Source organism: Sciurus vulgaris (genome assembly GCF_902686455.1).
Source record: "Sciurus vulgaris genome assembly, chromosome: 15".
In the NCBI taxonomy this organism is placed as follows: domain Eukaryota; kingdom Metazoa; phylum Chordata; class Mammalia; order Rodentia; family Sciuridae; genus Sciurus; species Sciurus vulgaris.
The window spans coordinates 35,986,133-36,005,507 of record NC_136476.1 but is presented as its reverse complement, the minus strand read 5'-3'; the positions used below and the strand labels follow the sequence as shown (position 1 = coordinate 36,005,507).

The following is a 19,375-nucleotide window of genomic DNA, read 5'->3' as shown; positions in this document are numbered from 1 at the left end:
ATATATCTGTTGATTGCTTGTAAATCTTCTTCTGTGAAGTATCTGCTCATTTCCTTAGCCCATTTATCAATTGGGATATTTGTATTCTTGGTGTAAAGTTTTTTGAGTTCTTTACAAATTCTGAATATCACCCCAATTAGAATGCCGATTATCAAGAATACAAGCAACAATTGGTGTTGGAGAGGATGTGGGGAAAAAGGTACACTCATACGTTGCCGGCAGGAATGCAAATTGGTGCAGTCACTCTGGAAAGCAGTATGGAGTTTCCTTAGAAAACTTGGAATGGACCCAACTATCCCACTCCTTGGCCTATACCCAAAGGACTTAAAATCATCATACTATAGTGACACAGCCACATCAATGTTTATATAGCAGCTCAATTCACAATAGCTAGATTGTTGAACTAACCTAGATGCCCTGCAATAGATGAATCGATAAAGAAACTGTGTATAGATACATAATGGAATATTTCTCAGCCATAAAGAAGAATAAAATTATGGATGGAGTTGGAGAGAATCATGTCGAATGATTTCTCTGATAAGTGGAAGATGGTTCATAATGGGGGGTGGGGTAGGGGGTAGGGGAAGAACGGAGGAAGGATGAATTGTGTAGAGGGAAATGAGGGGTGGGGAGAGGGGAAGGAAAGATAATAGAATGAGACAAACATCATTACCCTATGTACATGTATGATTAAACAAATCGTGTGACTCTGCTTTGCATACTACCAGAGAAATGAAAGTTGTACCCCATTTGTGTACAATGAATCAAAAAAATCATAAAAAACATTGCAAAAAAATTAATGAATAAAATGAAAAAAGGAAACAGCACAAACTGCAAGCTGTATGTTTTTTTGAGGTACAAATTTTAGTTTGTGCACAATAGTTTACCTAATTTGAATACTGTATTGTTAAAATCAAAATTAGTTCCATTGTCAACGATTACAACTAAGAAAAAAAGGAAACTAATGATATTCTTCACAAAACTAGAAAAAACCAGCCTAAATTTTACATGAAATCATACACACACAAACCAGAATAGCTAACGCTTTCTTGAGGGTAAAAAAGAGCAGGAGGCATCAGGGCATTAGAATATCTGACTTTAAATCTTTAAATATACTCCGAAGTTATATTAATCAAAATATCATGTTACTGGCATACAAGTCACACCGACCAATGAAACAGAATAATGGCCAGCCTAGAGGTCAACTCACACACTATAGCCAGCTGATTTTCAACAAAAGTGCTAAGAACATGCATTGAAGAGAAGATAGGTTTTTCAATAAAGGATGCTGGAATAAATCACATGCAATTAAAAAATTAACTCAAAGTGGCTTAGTAATTTAAATAGAAGACCTAAAACTATGAAACTACTGGAAGAAAACAGGGAAAATGCTTCAGAACACTGGAATGGAACATGATTTTGGGGGGAAGATAGTAAAAGCACATGAAATTGAAGGAAAAATAGAAAAAGGGAATTATATCAAAGCTTCTGCTGGACAAAGGAAAAGATCATCAGAGTAAAGGGACAACTACAGAATGGAGATGGGAGGGAAGGCAGAAAAGAATCCTTGCAATCAGAAAACTAATGGTTTCATTCATTAAGTCCATGCTGTTACTGTACTGAAGTAGTACAGAAGAGGCTGGATACCTAAGGAATTTTCAAGAAACTGGTTTATTGACTGCAGGGTCCAGGGAGGTTATTAGATAACCTAAAACACTCTCCTCTGGACCATGACTCTAGAAACTCTTTGAATTATACCCACTGTGTGTGTTGGGGTGTGGTGCTTGGAGGTTTACATGCATGTGGAGTTTACATGAAAGTTCTCAGAAAGTACTGTTTGTTCCATTTCTTCGAACAGTCAGAGGGCCATGGCCAAACTCAGCTTTTGCAAGACAGAGCAGAGAAACAGGAAATAGGGTGTCTAACCACACTGAGCCCTTCTGTAGAGATCTCGACTGATATCTTATTAATAAGAACGATTGTGGTGAGGGTCTCTGAAAAAGCTTGATTAAGATGCACTAGTGGAGAAAGGGGTGCCACTGCCAATACCATGTCAGTAATGTGGATAGTATTAAAATCAGCCTAAGAAATAAATTATTGTGGTCTAAACAGGTTTACTAAGAGATGTTCATAAAACATTCATTTGGTGAATCTATAAATATCAACAAAATGTAGGACTGAAAAGAAGTGTACTGGCAATTGCTGGAAGACTAGTTTTGCCATGTAAGAAAATGTTTTGTTGAAGAAGTTTAAGCATCTTTGTCCATCACTAGAAATATGTTATTGAATGAAAGAAATTACAAATGAATAAAAATACAGATACACACTGAGAAGTATCCTAGGCAAGGGAGGGGAGTTGGGAACTAACAAAAAAATGATTTACTGTAATGTAATAGCAAACACATATCAAATTTATTATGGTTTGGATATGAGATGTACCCCCAAAGCTCCTATGTTAATGCAGGAATGTTCAAAGGTGAAATGATTGGACTCTGAAAGCTGTAACCCGATCAGTCCATACTAATTTGAATGTACAAACTGTAGGCAGATGGGGCATGTGTGGAGGACGCAGGTCACTGGGGGCATGCTCTGGAAAGCTGAATCTTCCCTCTGGTTTATTCCAATCTCTCACTATTCCTGGCCAGCCATGAATGGAGCATCCTGCATACACTAAGACATTTCACCAAGATGTGTTACCTCATCTTGAGCCTAGAGCAATGGAGTTGACCCACTGTGAACTGACCCTCTGATACTATGAGCCAAACAAACTTTCCCTCCTCTCAAGTTGTTCTTTTCAGGTATTTTGGTCACAATGATAGAAAGATGACTAAAACAGACTTTGATACTGAGAAGTGGGGTCACTGCTAGGATTAACCTGACCACATGGTTCAGAAGCCTTTGGAAATGATTTGTGGGAAGAATTTGGAAAAGCTTAAAAATTACGGTGTGGAAAAGCTCAGAATGTTGTAAGCAGAGCTTAATGGATGATTCCAGTAGGTGTTCGGAAGATCAAAATGCCAAAAGAAAGCAATCTGTGCTCATAACAATTCAGAGGGAATTGAGGACTATCAGGAATTGGACTGGAGGCCACTCATGTTATATTTTGGCAAAGAACCTGTCAGAATTTTGCCCATACCCTGACACTCTGCATGAGACTGAATTTAAAAGTGATGGATTAATTAATCTGACAGAGAAAATTTTAAGCCAGCACAGTAGTCAGTAGTATGGATACTGATAGCAGCTTTTAGCCAGGTTTACTGTGAAAATCAAGAGCATAAAACAGAGCTAATGGATTTTAAAACTTGCAGTCTGTCCACAGAAGTACTTATAAAACTGGGACCAAGAAAGGTGTGCTTGTTGAAAAGAATAAAGCTCCTGAAGAGATGCTAAGTGTTCTGCAGAGACAATAGGAAAGATGCCTCCAGGGAATTTCAGGAATTTGTAAGACCACACCCATTGAAGACTTAAGGATGTAGAAAAGAAAATTCCTTTGAGAAGATATCATAGAGGCAACTTGCTTTCTTAGGGGGGCCTAGGAAGTTGTTTCACCATGCAATGGGCCCAGGTATTGCATGAACCAGCCATAGATATTCATATAGCATTCTCCATGTGGTGCTGATCTGCAGGAATGCAGGATTCTTAAGAGGTCATGGAGGCTTCCACTGAGATTTCAAAGGTAGGCTTGGGAGGCCAGGTAAAGTGTAATAGGGTCATAATCCCTGCTGGCTGCCTTTTGAGAGGGTGATGTGTGAAGCTGTGAAGTCAAAGCCCTAATAGATATACTAGGAATTAAGAGATGCCAGTAATGTGGATTGTCTGCCAAGCAAAGTTGCTGGCTCTGAAGAGGATCAGACTAAAGGAGAGTCGATGTGCACAACCACCAGCAAGGTCAAAGGGGTGGTACTGCCTAAGCTCTTTGGAGAGCATGTCTCACAGTCATGTGTCCTAGATGATGTATGTGGAGTTAGGGGACCTCTTTGTCTTGCTGGGTTTTGATCTTACTCTGGCCCTATCCCTTCTTCTTATGCCTGTATTCCTTCTTGTTGAATGGTAGTGTTTATTCTGTGCCACTGTATTTTGGATATATGTAATTTGCTTTTGAGATTTATAGGAGCTCACAGCCAAAAGTTTGCCTTGAATCTCAGTGGGGACTTTGGACTTGGACTTTTGGGCAATGCTGGATTAAGACTATGGGACTTTGGAGATGGACTAAACACTATGTGAGATGGAATGAGCTCTTGTGGGTCAGGGGTGGAATATTATGGCTTGGGTATGAAGTATTTCCTCTAAAATTCCTGTGTTAATGCAAGAATGTTTGGGGGTGAAATGATGGGACTGTGAAAGCTATAACCTGATCATTCCATATTAGTCTGAATGGAAAAGCAGACCGTGGTTGGATATGGTGGGTTTCTGGAGTATATGCCTAGGAGGCTGTATTGTCTTTGTGATCCCTTCATGCTTCTCATTCCTTCCTGGCCTTCCCTGAATATTTTTCCCTGCCTCTGCAAGGATCTTCTAACATGATGACTTATGTTGGGCCCAGAGCAATGAAGTCAGTCCACCATGGACAGAACCTCTGATACCATAAGTCAAAATAAACTTCCCCCCAAGTTTCTCTCCTACAAAATACCTTTAGATATTTTAGTCACAGCTACACAAAGATGACTAAAATAGTATGAACATAGTCCTATCATGCTTGTTTTACAGATGAAAAAATCTAGGCACAGGTCAAATAATGTGACCGTGGCCACAAAGTAAGAATATTAGAGCCAGGGTTTGAATGGTGTGGCTGAAAGCTCTATGTATCTAACTGCTATAATTACTCTAAATAAGTAGAGATACGTTGAGAAGAAAAATACTTTTTTCCTTTACCCATCTTAAATTCTCATCAGAGAATCTAACAGAAGTCTAACAGAAGACAGATTTACAAGAGAAAAGTATACTAGTCTATTTGATGTAAGTTTTACATGACACAGGAGACTTTATAAAGACATGTAGACCCAAATATGGGCTAACTGTAATAAACTGAGGAACACTTAGCAAGACCTATTCATTCAGATTCCTCTTCTTTGGAGATAAGGATGGTCATTTCCACCAGATATATAAAGGGCACCTCTTATATGAGGATCTTATGACCTGCTTCAGGGAAGAAAATTATAGAGTTCTTCCAGGACCTGACATTTCTTAAATTCCTTCAGCTATATTTTTGGGTAGAATGTCCTGAACTCCATCAACAGGAGGTATCTATTTTTAAAAGGTGATAATGTGACTGAATAACTGCTTTATAAATAAAAATGGAAGAAAGATGAAAAGAACTTTAAGACTAAGGTTGAAAACTCTGAAAAGATCTAAATGGCATGAGCCATTCCTGAAACAAAAAACAAAAGAGGATGTCAAAGATTGTTAGTGTCTTTTAAAATAATTTTGAATGAGAATAAAATGCACTGGTAGGGAAAGAGGCAAGTTAGGGTAAAAAAAGAGAACCATAAATGTTTGTGATGTGTTTGGTGAAAGTAACAAGTCAATGAATAAAAAACTTGCTAAGAGAAAATGAAAGAAGAATTTTAGTGCAGGGATGAAAAATAATGATTTTTCCCTCTCCCCTTCTAAGTACTCAACTGAAGCCCCCATTAACAAGAGACAGAATAAGAGAAAAACAAACACTTTCATTAATGTGTATCACACATGCCACACAGATATACCAAAGTCAAATGTGCATCACACATGTAAACAGCATGGGAGTACTGAGGTGTAACTCAAAGAATTGTTTTAGAACTCCATATTATTATTTCACCTTCAACAAACAATAAATTTTTAGAGACGTGATGTGACAAAGGAAAAGAACAGTGTCCCAAGAGGCAGCAAACCTGGGTAGGTAAGTATGTGAGAAACTAATGTTCAATAAATGCCGATTGGTAAACTTTGGTATGCAGATTTTCTGGAGCCATTCCCAGGGTGATTAGGGTCGAAAGTCTCTCCAGTAATTAATTTTTGTCCATGCTGGTAGAGAGGGGAGCTAGAATACCCACACAAATTTATGTGATACTTAAAACACAGGGGAGGACTGAGAACTTTTCTGTTATCTGCTTCGTTGTTCTTTGTTGAAGAACAACAGAAAATTATGAAATGTATTTTATAAATACAGATATATAAATACATATTATATTCCAGTCATGCCCATGTTTACTACATGTGTGTATATACATATATATGTATACATATATACATGTGTGTGTATATATATATATATAAAATGTGTATGTATAACACCGATGATTAACTTCCATTTTTCTCAGTAACCAAACAACTTTCTTATAGTCTATAAAAAATTAAAAGAAATAAAATCTTCTGAAGTCCCTGGAGTTCCACTGTAGGATTTCTAATTGTTTGAGAATTCTTTGCAGCTGAATGATTCCTGAGAGTGTTCTGTCAGGCGGGAAATGTAACACTTAATCCTCACCATGTAAAATTGAGTTTCACTGCCAAATAACTTAAAGAAAGTTTCAATATTTTAAGAAATATAGTGTGCTGCATCTCTGAAAAATATGATTTTGTGTACATGTACTAATATGATGGAGTTAGAGCAGAGTATATTTTTCATATATTTGTTAACATACATGCTCACATGTAAGTAAATTGCATCATTACATTATGAAATGGTGTAGTAGAACTACATGGTTGAAATACTTGCAGCTAAAAGTAGAATTTCCTTGAAGATACAGATAAATGCTTTGTGGGTTTTAAGTTAGGTAGGATTTTATCTCCAAAGGCTTTTGAGAACATGGAAGAATTTAGAAAGAGGTAATAATAAAATGGGAATATAGATTTGATCCTTTTTCCTTACCTTCACCCTTTTTTTTTTTTAAGTGTTTCAACCTGCCTAAAGACAAAGAGCTTGACTTCATGAGCATTTAAAACAGTGGTTCCCAAACTTATCTTCACATTGGAATCAGATGGGACATTTCAAAATATGCAGAGGCCCATATCCCAAATCATAATTAGTCTGGAGTGTAGACTGAGCTTTAAAATTTTATGAGACCTCTAGGTGATTATAATATGCAAACAATGTTGGGACTCAGAAAATAATATCCCAAAGTATGGCATTTTGGCATGCTGAGTACTAAAGGACACAGTAGGCTCAGATGCAGTCTGGGAACTAAAGTCTCTCTGACCTTTTCCTACCCTCCCATCTTTGACCCTTCAATCTCCAAAGGGGTCATAGGCCAGAAGTATTCTTCCCTGACGCAGGTGACAGAAACTAGAATCCCTTTTCCCCAAAGCAAGCCATAAAGCTTAAGTATATTACTTTAACCTCCTCCACCTTTCTACAAAAGAGCTAACTGCAAAGAAATTCCCTCACTTATCTTGTGTGTAATAGATCATAAGACCCTCTTTCCAGAAGGGGTCCTACCTTACACCAAGGAGGAAAGAATGCAAAGAAAAGAGGCCAGGAAGACTCTGGACAGACAGATCTTGCCTACTACCTGCCCTTTGGTTTATTAATCACATTTCTATATAACTGTTCACTCTTCATTTAATCTAAGCATAAAAATGGAGTTTTACCTGAGTCTTTGGGTCTTCAGTCTGAAGCCTATCTTATCACATAAAACTGACTAAATAAACCTGTTAAGTTTTTCACTTTTTTAATGTATCTTTTGTTATAAGAATTTCAAACCTAACCCTTATGATGGATGAGATACAATATCATACCTTCTTGCCTCTACACCAGTTTGGGAACTATGGTTTAAAAACTTTTTCAGTTCTGTCTATAATTAAGAAAACTATCCAAAGTCTTCTCAAATCTAAAACAGAACCACTGCTGTAGATTTAAAAACAAAACAAAAAAACTATGAAAAAAAAAGCCATTATGAAATGGCATTTTAAAACTGTAGCAAATCAGAGAATTTGTTAGCAATTCTGGCAACTGAACTTCCTTATTGCCTAGGTATAAAAAAGAGGTGTTCTATCATTGATTTGCCTTTGTACTTCAAGTGTGTATATGAATGTACAGCCAGGATAAGAGAAAGAAACATTAAAGATTTTCATTATTTTCCTATTGCTATTTATTAAGTTAAAAACGTAAAGAGTAGGAATTTGTATAACTTTTAAGAAGTAATTTTTAACCACCATTCAATTAAAGTTAGTACAATGACTTTGCATAATACATACATAAAATAATTAGTGAAGATGGTTCTTAATTTAAAGGATGTTAAACAGCTTGTAGACATCTGGTAACAAGCTGAAATGGGTCATTCAAAATTTATCTAACTAAATTAAGGGGGGAAAATGTTTCTCCTCCCAGGTTGGCATGTCACAAGATAACTAAACTGACTTAGTAGGCTTGCCTGGGAATCCTTAGCTGTCAGTGGTGAATATGCAAAGGGCCAGCAAATTAAATCAACCTGCCAAACTGTCAATTTCAAGCCTCATGACTGCATGAAAATAGCATCACTGGAAGAAATCAAGCATTGCCTTCTTTTGGGTTTCCTGGCACCTATTCAAATACTCATGCAGTTGTGGCTAATTTTGCATGCAAATTTCAGTCAATAAGCTCAGAACAAGACCTCCCAAGATATTTCAAAGGATCTGACAGTATTTTTTCTGAATACCAAATCGACAGTAGTTGAAATTCAATCTCCATTTGCCAGTGCTTTACATATGCACGGTGTCCCCACCACAGAGCTAAGTTAATGAGAGCCTTACCTGCTTTCACTCACATCCTCCCAGCCGTCCTTGCTGAGGTTCTCAAACACATTGCTCATAACCTTGATGGAGTGATTGAGAACAGTGTGGTGACGACCCACAGAGCACTTTTTCTTGGCAGCTTTAAATTTAACCTTGGTAGTGGTTGTCTTAAAATCATACTGTCCAGATCTCCCTTCTGTGGTGGCCATCTCTGATCTAGCTTTGTCTGCTGAATGGTGTAATTTCATCAGCTCTTCATTTTCTTTTCTCAATGCATTAGCTTCTGCCACTTGTTTCCTTAGGGAAGCAACTTCTCTCTCTAGTTCACTGATTTTTCCTTGAAGTTCAGTTTTGTCTTTCTCAATATCTTCACTTTTCTTTCGTAGCTGTTCCAGTTCTTTTTCTCTGGTCTCTGCATCTTCTTGATGCTGTTTTAAGTGGGAATTCAGGAAATAATTTTCTTTCATTAATTTTTTATTCTCTTCTTTTAATTTTCTTGACCTTTTCTCAAAAGATTTGAGCCGATTCTCCAACTCAATGACCTAAACAAAAGAGCTTAATTTACCTTTTTAAATCCAAAACCATAATCACTATATTTTCATTCTCATTTCTAACTAATGAAAGAAAAATTACATTTAGCACAAGGACAAAATAAATCTAAGGTACTTAGTTTCTATATAATTCTAAGGTGGTATAGATGAATACATTCAAAAATGCAATAATACATCTGTTGAATAAAGGACAGATGGTAAAAGAAGTTAAAATTCTATGCAAAGTGACACAGAACTAAGTATGCTAATAAACTGCAGTTTTCTAAGACGATAAATGCTTTGACTATATATTCCACTCATTATTAAAAAATATTTTCAGAGTAAAACAATCTATGCAAGGAGTATAAAAACAGGTATGTGAAGAAACCATATTAATAAATAACATTTAACATTACTATTCAACAATCATGAAAAAGTGATGACTAAATACACAGCAGCCTTACTGCAGCTGCTTTTTTTCTAAATCACAAAAATATAAGTATAGTAGTCATGTGGCCCTTAGTTTACATGACACAAAAAAAAAAATCGCCAAAAAAAGTCTAACAAGTTAAAATTACAGTGATTTCAAGGCTGCATGTAAATTAATTTTTCCATTTATTTCAATAAATACAGTTCATGTTTTAAGACATAGCAATGGTAGCACACAGTTCCTGACCTTAAGGAATTTCAAAACTATAATTTGCATACCTAAACCTAATAAAGGATATGATCTAAATGCCATAAGACTGAGAATCAAGGAAAGAATAATTAATTCTGATTCAACAGTATAAAAATTTCATGGAGAAGTTGACTTAGATTTAGATATTGAAAAATAAATAACAAGCCCTACTACCATATTGCACTGCAAAATCACTGCAGATTTTATGTCAAATTGCAAAAATATGCGGTGTGACCCCTATGTGAAGCTTCCTTAAAAATTGTGCTGGTGTTACTTAAAAATCATTTACTACTAAACTGTCTTAGGTGCAGGATGCATGGAATACTTGTAAATATATGTAAATGCAATCATGATTATGTAGGGAAATATATATATAAAGTACATTTTACTATTTATAAAATAGTTTCATAAACATGATCTCTCCTGATCATCTCAAAAACATAAAGTAAATAGAGCCAATAATTATCTTTCCAGAATAGGAAACAGCAGAGGGAGATTCCGAAAACTTAAATTATATATAGAGATAAACATTTCCTACTTTGAACTGGAACTCACATTCAGGACTGCCTCTTCTACTATCCTATCAGCCATGTAAGAAGAGTTACTTAAATATATATGGAAAACGAACAATTAAATCAGGAAAAAACTGGAATCAAGCAAGAAATCTAAATGATTGAAAAACTATACAGACTCATTTATTTCAAAAAAATTCTGTGGAGACACTTCCTCTCTCCACACCCCTCCCTGCCAAACCCCCCTCTCTTTCCCTCTCCTGTGTGTGTGTGTGTGTGTATGTGTGCAGGGTTGTGTTTGTGGTTGTCTCGGAGAAACATTTTTGATGTTTTGACCACTCTGATACTTTGAATACTTAATCCCTCCAGAATTATGTTAAAACCTAATTGGGAATAAGGGCAGGGCCCTCATGAGTGGGATTAGTGTCCTTATGCAAGAACCCAGAGGGTTAACTCGCTCCTTCTATCATATAAGCAAACAGCTAGAAAGCACCAACAGAAAGCATACACTGAATTTGTGGACACCTTGATCTTGGACTTCTAAACCTCCAGAACTACGCAAAATAAGTTTCCATTGTATGTAAACTACTCAATTTATTGGTATTTAGTTATAGCAGCTTAAAGGGACTAAGACAACAACAAATGATTTGAAATAACAATATTCCAGAAATATACAAGATAGCCAGGTATGTTGGCACATGACTGTAATCCCAGTTACTTGGGAGGCTGAAGCAGAAGGATTGGAAAGTTCAAGGTCATCCCTGGCAATTTAGCGAGAACCTGTCTCAAAATAAAAATTAAAACATTTTAAAAATGGCTGGGGATGTAGCCCTGTGGTAGAGCATACCTGGGTTCAATCCCTGCCCTCCAAAAAATACATATATATAAGATAAAACTTAGAATATTCTTAACATTTTCCAGTTTACTGAACTTTATGATGGTAAATATGTAAAATTGTTTTGTAAACACAAATTTCAGGTCATGTTTTATTTATCTGTCCTTCTCTACCCCTATTCTTATTGTGTTCAACCAGCTTCAATTAATCTGAACAGTCATTTACTGACTGGCTATCCTATCCTGGGACATGGGATATTTACCAACATGATATGAGGAATCTAATATAGTTTTAATCCCTTCATTCCACATATGATATGACCCTTATTAGACTTTCTCTTGACCAAGGGTAGAGGTTATACCCAGACTATTGAGAACCTCTATGTATTTCTATGAGAGAGATTTTATTTTTCCTTCTCAATGCAACTACTTTACTGGAGAGCTGGTTAATGTGACAAGGAAAAAAAAAAAAAAAAAAGCAGTGTTCAAGAAAATATGAACTCTGGCTGAATCCTTGTAACTTCTTCCAAATCACTCTATCTTTAACTTTTAAAATATTTTTTTTAAGTTGTTGATGGACCTTTATTTATTTTTTTCTTTATTTATATGTGGTGGTAAGAATCGAACCCAGTGCCTTACACATGCTAGGCAAACACTCTACCACTGAGCCATAACCCCAGCCCTCTATCTTCAACTTTTATGTCCCTTTAATAAAATAGACTACAAGCAAACAAGGAATATTCTCTATACTCTCTCCAACTTTCTTCAGTAGGACTTTAAACACTACCCCAAGTAATATACTTTCCATAAAAACATTTGAAAATATTTAGCATGATTCCCTGGTAGGGTAAATAGAATGAATTCTATTTTTTAAAAAAAACACCTATTTTGTACAAATAAGCAATTGCACTTTTAAAAATTGACTTCGGCATTAGTAATATAAAAGTATAAATAAGAAGCAGTGTGAGTTAGAAGGAATAGAATTTTGAGTCAGGTATGTATCTTATTTTCCAGTTCTGGATGATTTGGCTGGTAAGATAATTAACCCATTTTACCTTTAGTTTCCTCATCTGTAAGATGGGACTAGTAATGTCTACTATGTAGGCTTTTTATGAGTGGTAAACATGATAATAACAAATCATTATTGTTTCTATTATTAATCTTAACAGCTACCTATTAAGATTTATTGAGCTAAAATGCAATTACTTATGCTAAGTATGTTGATTAGCCATTAAATCAACTTTATGGTTTCAATTAAAATAAAACAAATATAACAAGTAAACACCTTAAATTTGTGATTTCAATTCTAGAAATTGGAGGGTTATCATTTTCCTTTTGATTAGTATCTGAGCACTTTGAACTAAAGGGCATTTGGAGGGCCTCAGAAGCAAGGTCTCTCTGACCTCCTACCCTCATGTTACCCTACCTCCTTCTCCCCTAATAAGAGTCATGGTAACCAAAATTTCATTGAAACTGCAACTCCTCTCTTCCTAAAAAAGTTATAATAGATAGAAAGGCCACTCTCTGCCTTCTCTTTTCACCTTTGAAGACGCTTATTCCTGCCCCATGCTTGGGGAGAAAGAATATTACACAAACAGTTCATAAAGAATCTGAGCAACTAGGTTTTTCTGGGTTCTCCAGCTTAGTCTATTATTGGATCATATACTTTTCCCCAAACACTTTTCAAGCTTTCCATGCTTAAGAGAACCAAAGCATAGTAATAGTTTTGGGGATGGAGTTCAGTGTTAGAACACCTGCCTATCATATGAGAGGCCATGTGTTCAATTCCAGTACTCCCCCAAGCCCTGCCAAAAAAAAAAAAAAAAAAAAAGGATAGTTTTTCCTGGGACTTCAAGTCTTCATTTCTGAATCCTGGCACATCTTCTAAAACTTTGATTAAATAAATTTATTCTTTTCCCTTAACCTATCCTTTGTTGTACTGGTGTTGCATCTTTCTGCCCTCATGTGTACCAACTGAAATTGTCTGTGGGTTTAAAGTCTGTTAACAACCTAATGTGAATCTAGTTTAGTCATAAGAACCGTTCAAAATTAATGCCTTTAAGTTTGGAGGACCGATAACAAAGATACTACTTCTAAAGACTCTGAGAAGAGAAAATCCATAGCATTATTAAAGTATTGTTCAAGGCATGTCTCAAAAACTGTTAAAATGATTTTAAGAATGAAAATCTAAGGAATTGTGAAAGGTGTTTGGATTGTGTGTTTTCAATCAGCTCAAGCTTCTCCTTTAGTTCAGTACTGAACATTTAAAATAATATGTATCAAAGAGTTAAGTCTTTTCACAATTGAAATAAAATACCTGTCATTGTAAAGTGTGTAGATTAGTTTCATAAGTCTGCCAAAACAAAGTACCATAGTATGGGCAGCTTAAACAGAAATTTATTTTTTCATAGTTTTGAAGTTTAGAAGACAGAGAACAAGGTGTCAGCAAGGTTGGTTTCTTCTGAGTTCCTGCTCATTTCACTGTAAGTGGCAATCTTCCCTGTGTCACATGGTTTTCCCTCTGTTTTTGTCCTAATTTCCTTTTCTTATAAGGATACCAGTATACTGAATTAGGGCCTAAGCTAATAAACTTATTATAACTTAGTTACCTCATTAAAGACACTCTAGAATTCAGAGATATGGGAAATTAGAACTTTGACATGTAAATTTCCAGAGGACATATAGTTCAGTCAATAACAATATGAAATGCTAATACCTTATTTTAAAAGTAATGTACTTATCTACTTCATTTTTAATATACACAAATATTATTTTCAACTTGTTACTATCTTTTAAATCAATTTTGAATAAGTTTCATATATATATCCTTTTAAAATAAAGGTATTCAACCAGGAGGAATCAAATCATGACCAATACAACCGCATTAGGTTAATATAAAAAAGTGGCAAATTAGAATGTTAATTTGACACATACTCCAAAGAAAATAATTGCTGTTCATTTTCTAGGTCTTAAAGTAGATTCTGGATCCACCAGTCAATTATGGTAGTTAGAATGAAATAATAGGCTACTATTGGGTTTTTACTCTAAAGCAATATGCAGTAACATTGTATATTCATAGAAACAAAAATTATATAAAACCTGGAAAACAAAAATATTGTTCTGAAACAAAGATAATAAACTAGTATAAACTATATGAAATCTTAGGTTAGCAATACTGATTATTTTAATTATTCCTTTTACTTTAAGAAAAATGAACATGAGCTTTCTTTTTTTCTGTTACTATGTTAACCTGATGTGTGCCATTCAGAAATAATGAAATGACACCCATTGTTACCAGACTACATGCTAAGTGTTAAAAGTATAGGTAGCCACATCATCTGCTATAAATCACTAGACTTCCTACAAGTCAATTCACAGATACAACAAATATAAGTGACTATGCTAGTATTTTTTATTTATATACCTGTGCATTTCCAATTTAATCTAAGTATTAAAGATTTATAAAATATAAAATCAATCCAGTGTGGCTAAATGAGAGTCAGTTACAAGACTAAACAATTTAAAGACATTTTCTTTAATAATTATACACCAAAGTGTTAATACAATTGAGCCCATTTCACTGAATTTGAAAATAATGTATTTATACACTAACTATGACTAAGTATAAAATTATAAAGCTAAATGTTAAGATTTTAAAATAGCATTTTACTATTAATGAAAGGCAAACTGTATTGTGACTACAGGGTTGACAGCAGTCTTATCAAACAGAAAGCTATACTAAATCATATGGTGTAAATTTTTATATAAAATGAGATGAGTTACATACATTTTCAAGTATAAAATGGTAAACATACTACCATTTTACTGTGGTAGAGCTCTAATGATGCTCAGTTTTTTAGTTCTAATATTGTAAATCTGTATCTTTGTTGCAAAGTAGCACAGTCTCATCGTGACCCATTTTAAACTAAAGTGCTCAGTTATAACTAACAAGCACATACCATCTAAATTCTGTTAACTTCTATTGTTCTCAACACTCTCCATTTTATCTTTGAAAATATTTTAGTCTATGTCAATGGAAGCGTAAGTATTTACACATTTATATCGCTAACATTGATTTTTTTTTACCCCATTTTGGCAAGCCAATGATTTTGAATTATGAATTTAAATTAAGAATTCACACAAGGTTTAAGTTCATGAGCCCTCATTTTAAAATATAATCCTTTATGTTAAAATTCAGATTTAACTTGCTCAGTTCAATATCTTAAAGATTAGACTACCTTCTGTAATGTCTGCTCTGATATTTCTTTCCCATTCTTCTCTGGAGTACTCTTCTTGACCCCAATATCTTCATGGTATCTAAAGAATTGTTCTGGAAGAGAATAAATAATATATTATGTTGCTTATACATGGCTGAAACACTGTCCTATCATTTTAAGGAAAACTGTTCTGTGGTTTTTCAATTATGAATAATCTATTTTTGTTAAGTATTTGGCCAGTAACTAAATTGTGATCTTTTTCAAGATTTTCAGTCACACAATTATGTCTTTGTAGTGTCACTTTTTTTTTTTCTGCAGTGTTAAGATTTTCAAAAGTACAATAGATCTGCAGGTTAACAATGCTATACTTTTATTCCCATTTTCATTCTTTTGTAGACTATTTCCCCTTTGCTTTAAAAGCAGAATTCATTGCCTTTTTATCTACACAGTCACTACTAGTTTTGTTCTCTGAATCTTGTTCCCTGCCAGGAGGATCAGAGTGATTGCTGAACAAAGCACTTGACAGGGTAAACCATAAAAATCATGTTTCCAGAAAAACTATGACTTCGTAAAAAACAGAAACCGAGGTATGTATGTTAAGTTGCTTCTATAAGTCATTCCCATGTTAGTTATGCAACTGACTACCAAAACCTTCTGAACTAAGCAAAAATATGCAATTAACTAAACTTCAAAGGAAAAAAATGGTAAATTTCCTGTTAATATTACTAAAAAGTGAAACTTACTAAAACCTATAAATAACATTTCTTATCAGATAAATTACAGTGACAAATTGAATATTTTCTTGATGAATTATTCTTAAAATATAACATTTCTTAAAGAACAAAATAAGGGGTACAAAAGAATACATAAAACTGAAAGGATACATATCTGTGTTCGCCTGAGATGATTTTGCTTTAAAGTATGCTTGACTACTGTAGGTCAGTGTAAAACTTTGATTAATCAACAAAGGAAAAAGAAAACAATATTATTCTCTGTAGAGCAGAAATCCTCTTGGTATAAACAGTGACTAACAAGTTTGTTAGAGTGAATTAGGCATTTCTTTTGTCTTTGAAACATGACATACCCAATTAAAACTTCTGTACTCATGAAATAAATAGAACACTATCCTAAGGATAATAAAAGCTAGAATAGGTAGAATTTGCTATCTGGGGAATAAGTACCTTTACCTTGATAACAATCTATCCATTCCCAAGTTTCTTTTACTAGTCCCCTAACAACATGGTACTGAATTCATTTACAAAACTCTTTAAGAAATATATAAATAATATGCAAATACAATTCATCTGTTCTAGTCATTTAAATATCTGTTACAGTTCTGAGTGAAATATTTACTCTTAAAAATAAGCTAAGAGTTCTACAGTCAAAGAGCATAGAGTGCTAATAATAGCTAAATAACTCTAATAAAAACAAATTCTAAAGATTGATTAAATAAATTTCTCTGATGCTTTTTTGCCCCAGGTGTATGTAAGGCTCACTGATAGACCGGTTAAATATATTTATCTGTGGTTGTCTGCTGAAAAGTTTGTTTTTTCTTTTCAAAGGTTTTATAAAGAAAATTCAAGCAGTTAGGACCAAGGCATAGAAAGAAACAAGGAATCAACTCTCTGTCTCTTCATTCTCTTATCTTCAAGGTTCTTGGGATTTGGGAAATGAACTAAGAGAACCTAGTTAGAAATATACCCTCCTTTTTTATTTATTATTTTTTTTAAGATGGTGGGTGTGAGCATGTTCTTCACTTTACAGATTTATTTTCAATGGTTTAGTTGTAGATATTTTAACCTTACTACTATAGAAATTCATTCTGATTTATACTCTTTCTTAAGTGTTTCTTCTCTCTCCATTTCACCCTTTTTAATATTTTAGTTTGTGTTTTCAGTTTAAACTTATTCAATTTTCTATATTCTTCTTTTAATACTCTTGGCTTACTGTAGGAGTCAAGGGAACTTCTTTCACTCCCTCTTCAGGTTTGAGTCTTTAATTCTGTTGACATACACTGACAATAGATTCACAGGATAAAAGGTATACCATTTTGTTCATGTGCACCTGGGTACAGGAACAAAACACAAACACTAAAAGATTGAGTAAATGGCTGAAGCTTCAATACTCTCTCCCTAGGGGAGAAGAAAATGGAAGAGGGCATTAAAAAAAATTTCTCAGGACCAAGTAAATCATTTTTTAGGAGAGGTAAATGGGCCTGAAGAACACACAATAGTCTGGGACAAAGTGAGGGGCTGAACTACGCTAACACCAAAGATTGTCTTATTATGCCAATAAAAAGTCTTTCACGTGGCAGTCATCAAAATAATAAATGATGTCTTTGGTACAAATAAGTGGACACCTTTTAGTCTTTTCTATGAGTTAGTCTTTTGTGGTTAATGAGATTTTAGAAAGGGAGTTCAAGGCAATTGCATTTCTTTTGAAAAATTTCCCTTACTCCAATATGGGATGCAAGAAACAAGGAAAGTTAGAGAGACCTTGATTCTAAGACAGCTTCTAAGGCCTTCCAATTTCACTGCATCCAAAGTGCTAAGCATAACAAAGCATCAAACTTTCAGATATTATTTTCTGAACCCCATCATTCTATTAAATAATTAAATTCCTCTGCAACTTTTCACTGCTTATTCTCCATTTAGAGTCTTTTAACTATATTAACACATTATTTTAAAAAATTATTATCATTATTATTTTCCTGATCTTGATATGATGCTTCCTACACATACTTTCTTAAATGTCTGTTGGTGATTATATCGATTGTGAGATTATGAAAGAAGAATAAGAATTTGTGTATGGAAAGTTTCCCAAAGAATAATGCTATTTCATTTTTAGGAAAAGTAAAATAATAATTGTAGTTTAGAAGGTACTTATAATACAATAAAACTATGTAAGTTTGATTTTGCCTACAGTTCCTAACACAGAGCTTCTAAAACCTTTGGAATTTCCTGAGTAATCAGAGGAACATATTTTGTTATTCATGAGACACTCCTTTGAACCATACTAGAGGTTCATGCTAATCAAATGACTCTTGGTGGGTCCCTACATAACTTCAGGAGAGGAGCTAGTTGTAAGACAAACTCATCATGTGATCAGAGAGTTGGAACTCTGAACCCCACTTCTAGACTTCTGTGGAGGGAAGAGGAGCTGGAGTTTGGATTCAATCACCAGTGGTCAATGATTTAATTAATCATGCTTAGGTAATGAAAGCTCCATTAAAAGACCTAAACAATGAGTTTCAAATGTGTTCAATGGTAAACATATCTAGGTCTTAGGAGGGTGGCAAATCAAAAAAAAGCATGAAATAATTGTGTCCTTCCCTCCATGTCTGGCCCTAGACATTCCTTCTATTTGGCTATTTCTGAGTTAAACACCATATAATAAACTGATTAATAGTAAATAAAGTCTCTAATAAATTATCATATCTGCAGAAGTGATCATGGGAACCCCCAACTTAAAGTTGGCTGGTCAGAAACACAAATGGAAATCTGGGATTTGCCAATGGGCATCTGAAGTAAGAGAAGTCTTTTGAAACTTAAAACTTTAACCTGGAGGTCTGTACTGACTGCAAGTAGTGTCAGAATTGAAGGAAGGAGGAAACATCCTGGATAACTGGGGTCAGAAGTTTGAGGAAAATCAGCTCACAGTACTATTTCAGATAAATGAATTAGGAATAAATATGTAATAATCAGTGAGACTTGCATGAAAAAATTGTTGTGTTTTGTTAAATATTGTCTTAGGTAAGGTAAGGCGGATTCACTGACCAAAATTTGAACCCATTTCCTCCAAAAAGTGAGCTAAGTCAATAAAAAAGTCTTATTTCTCATGGAAGAAAGCAAGAAATCAATTGCTTTTGGTGGATAGGAGAGAATCTTAGTCATTTCATGTGACTACTACTGTTAATAT

The 19,375-nt window shown here is 34.5% G+C and overlaps 1 protein-coding gene across 10 annotated transcripts in view; it reads right to left on the bottom strand.

Moving 5' to 3' along the window:
* The window catches only part of CNTLN (centlein), a 376,749-nt gene that overhangs the window by 105,796 nt on the left and 251,578 nt on the right, over nt 1–19,375 (bottom strand). For 8 of the 10 annotated variants that reach the window (XM_079113162.1, XM_079113161.1, XM_079113157.1 and 5 more), the window contains 2 exons: nt 15,479–15,570; nt 8,704–9,227 (listed from right to left, as the gene is read on the bottom strand). In XM_079113162.1, coding sequence (XP_078969288.1) covers nt 8,704–9,227; nt 15,479–15,570 — 616 coding nt within the window. Of the gene's footprint in view, nt 1–1,266; nt 1,883–8,703; nt 9,228–15,478; nt 15,571–19,375 lie in introns of those variants that run through there. The other 2 variants (XM_079113164.1, XR_013759643.1) reach the window with 2 other exon arrangements.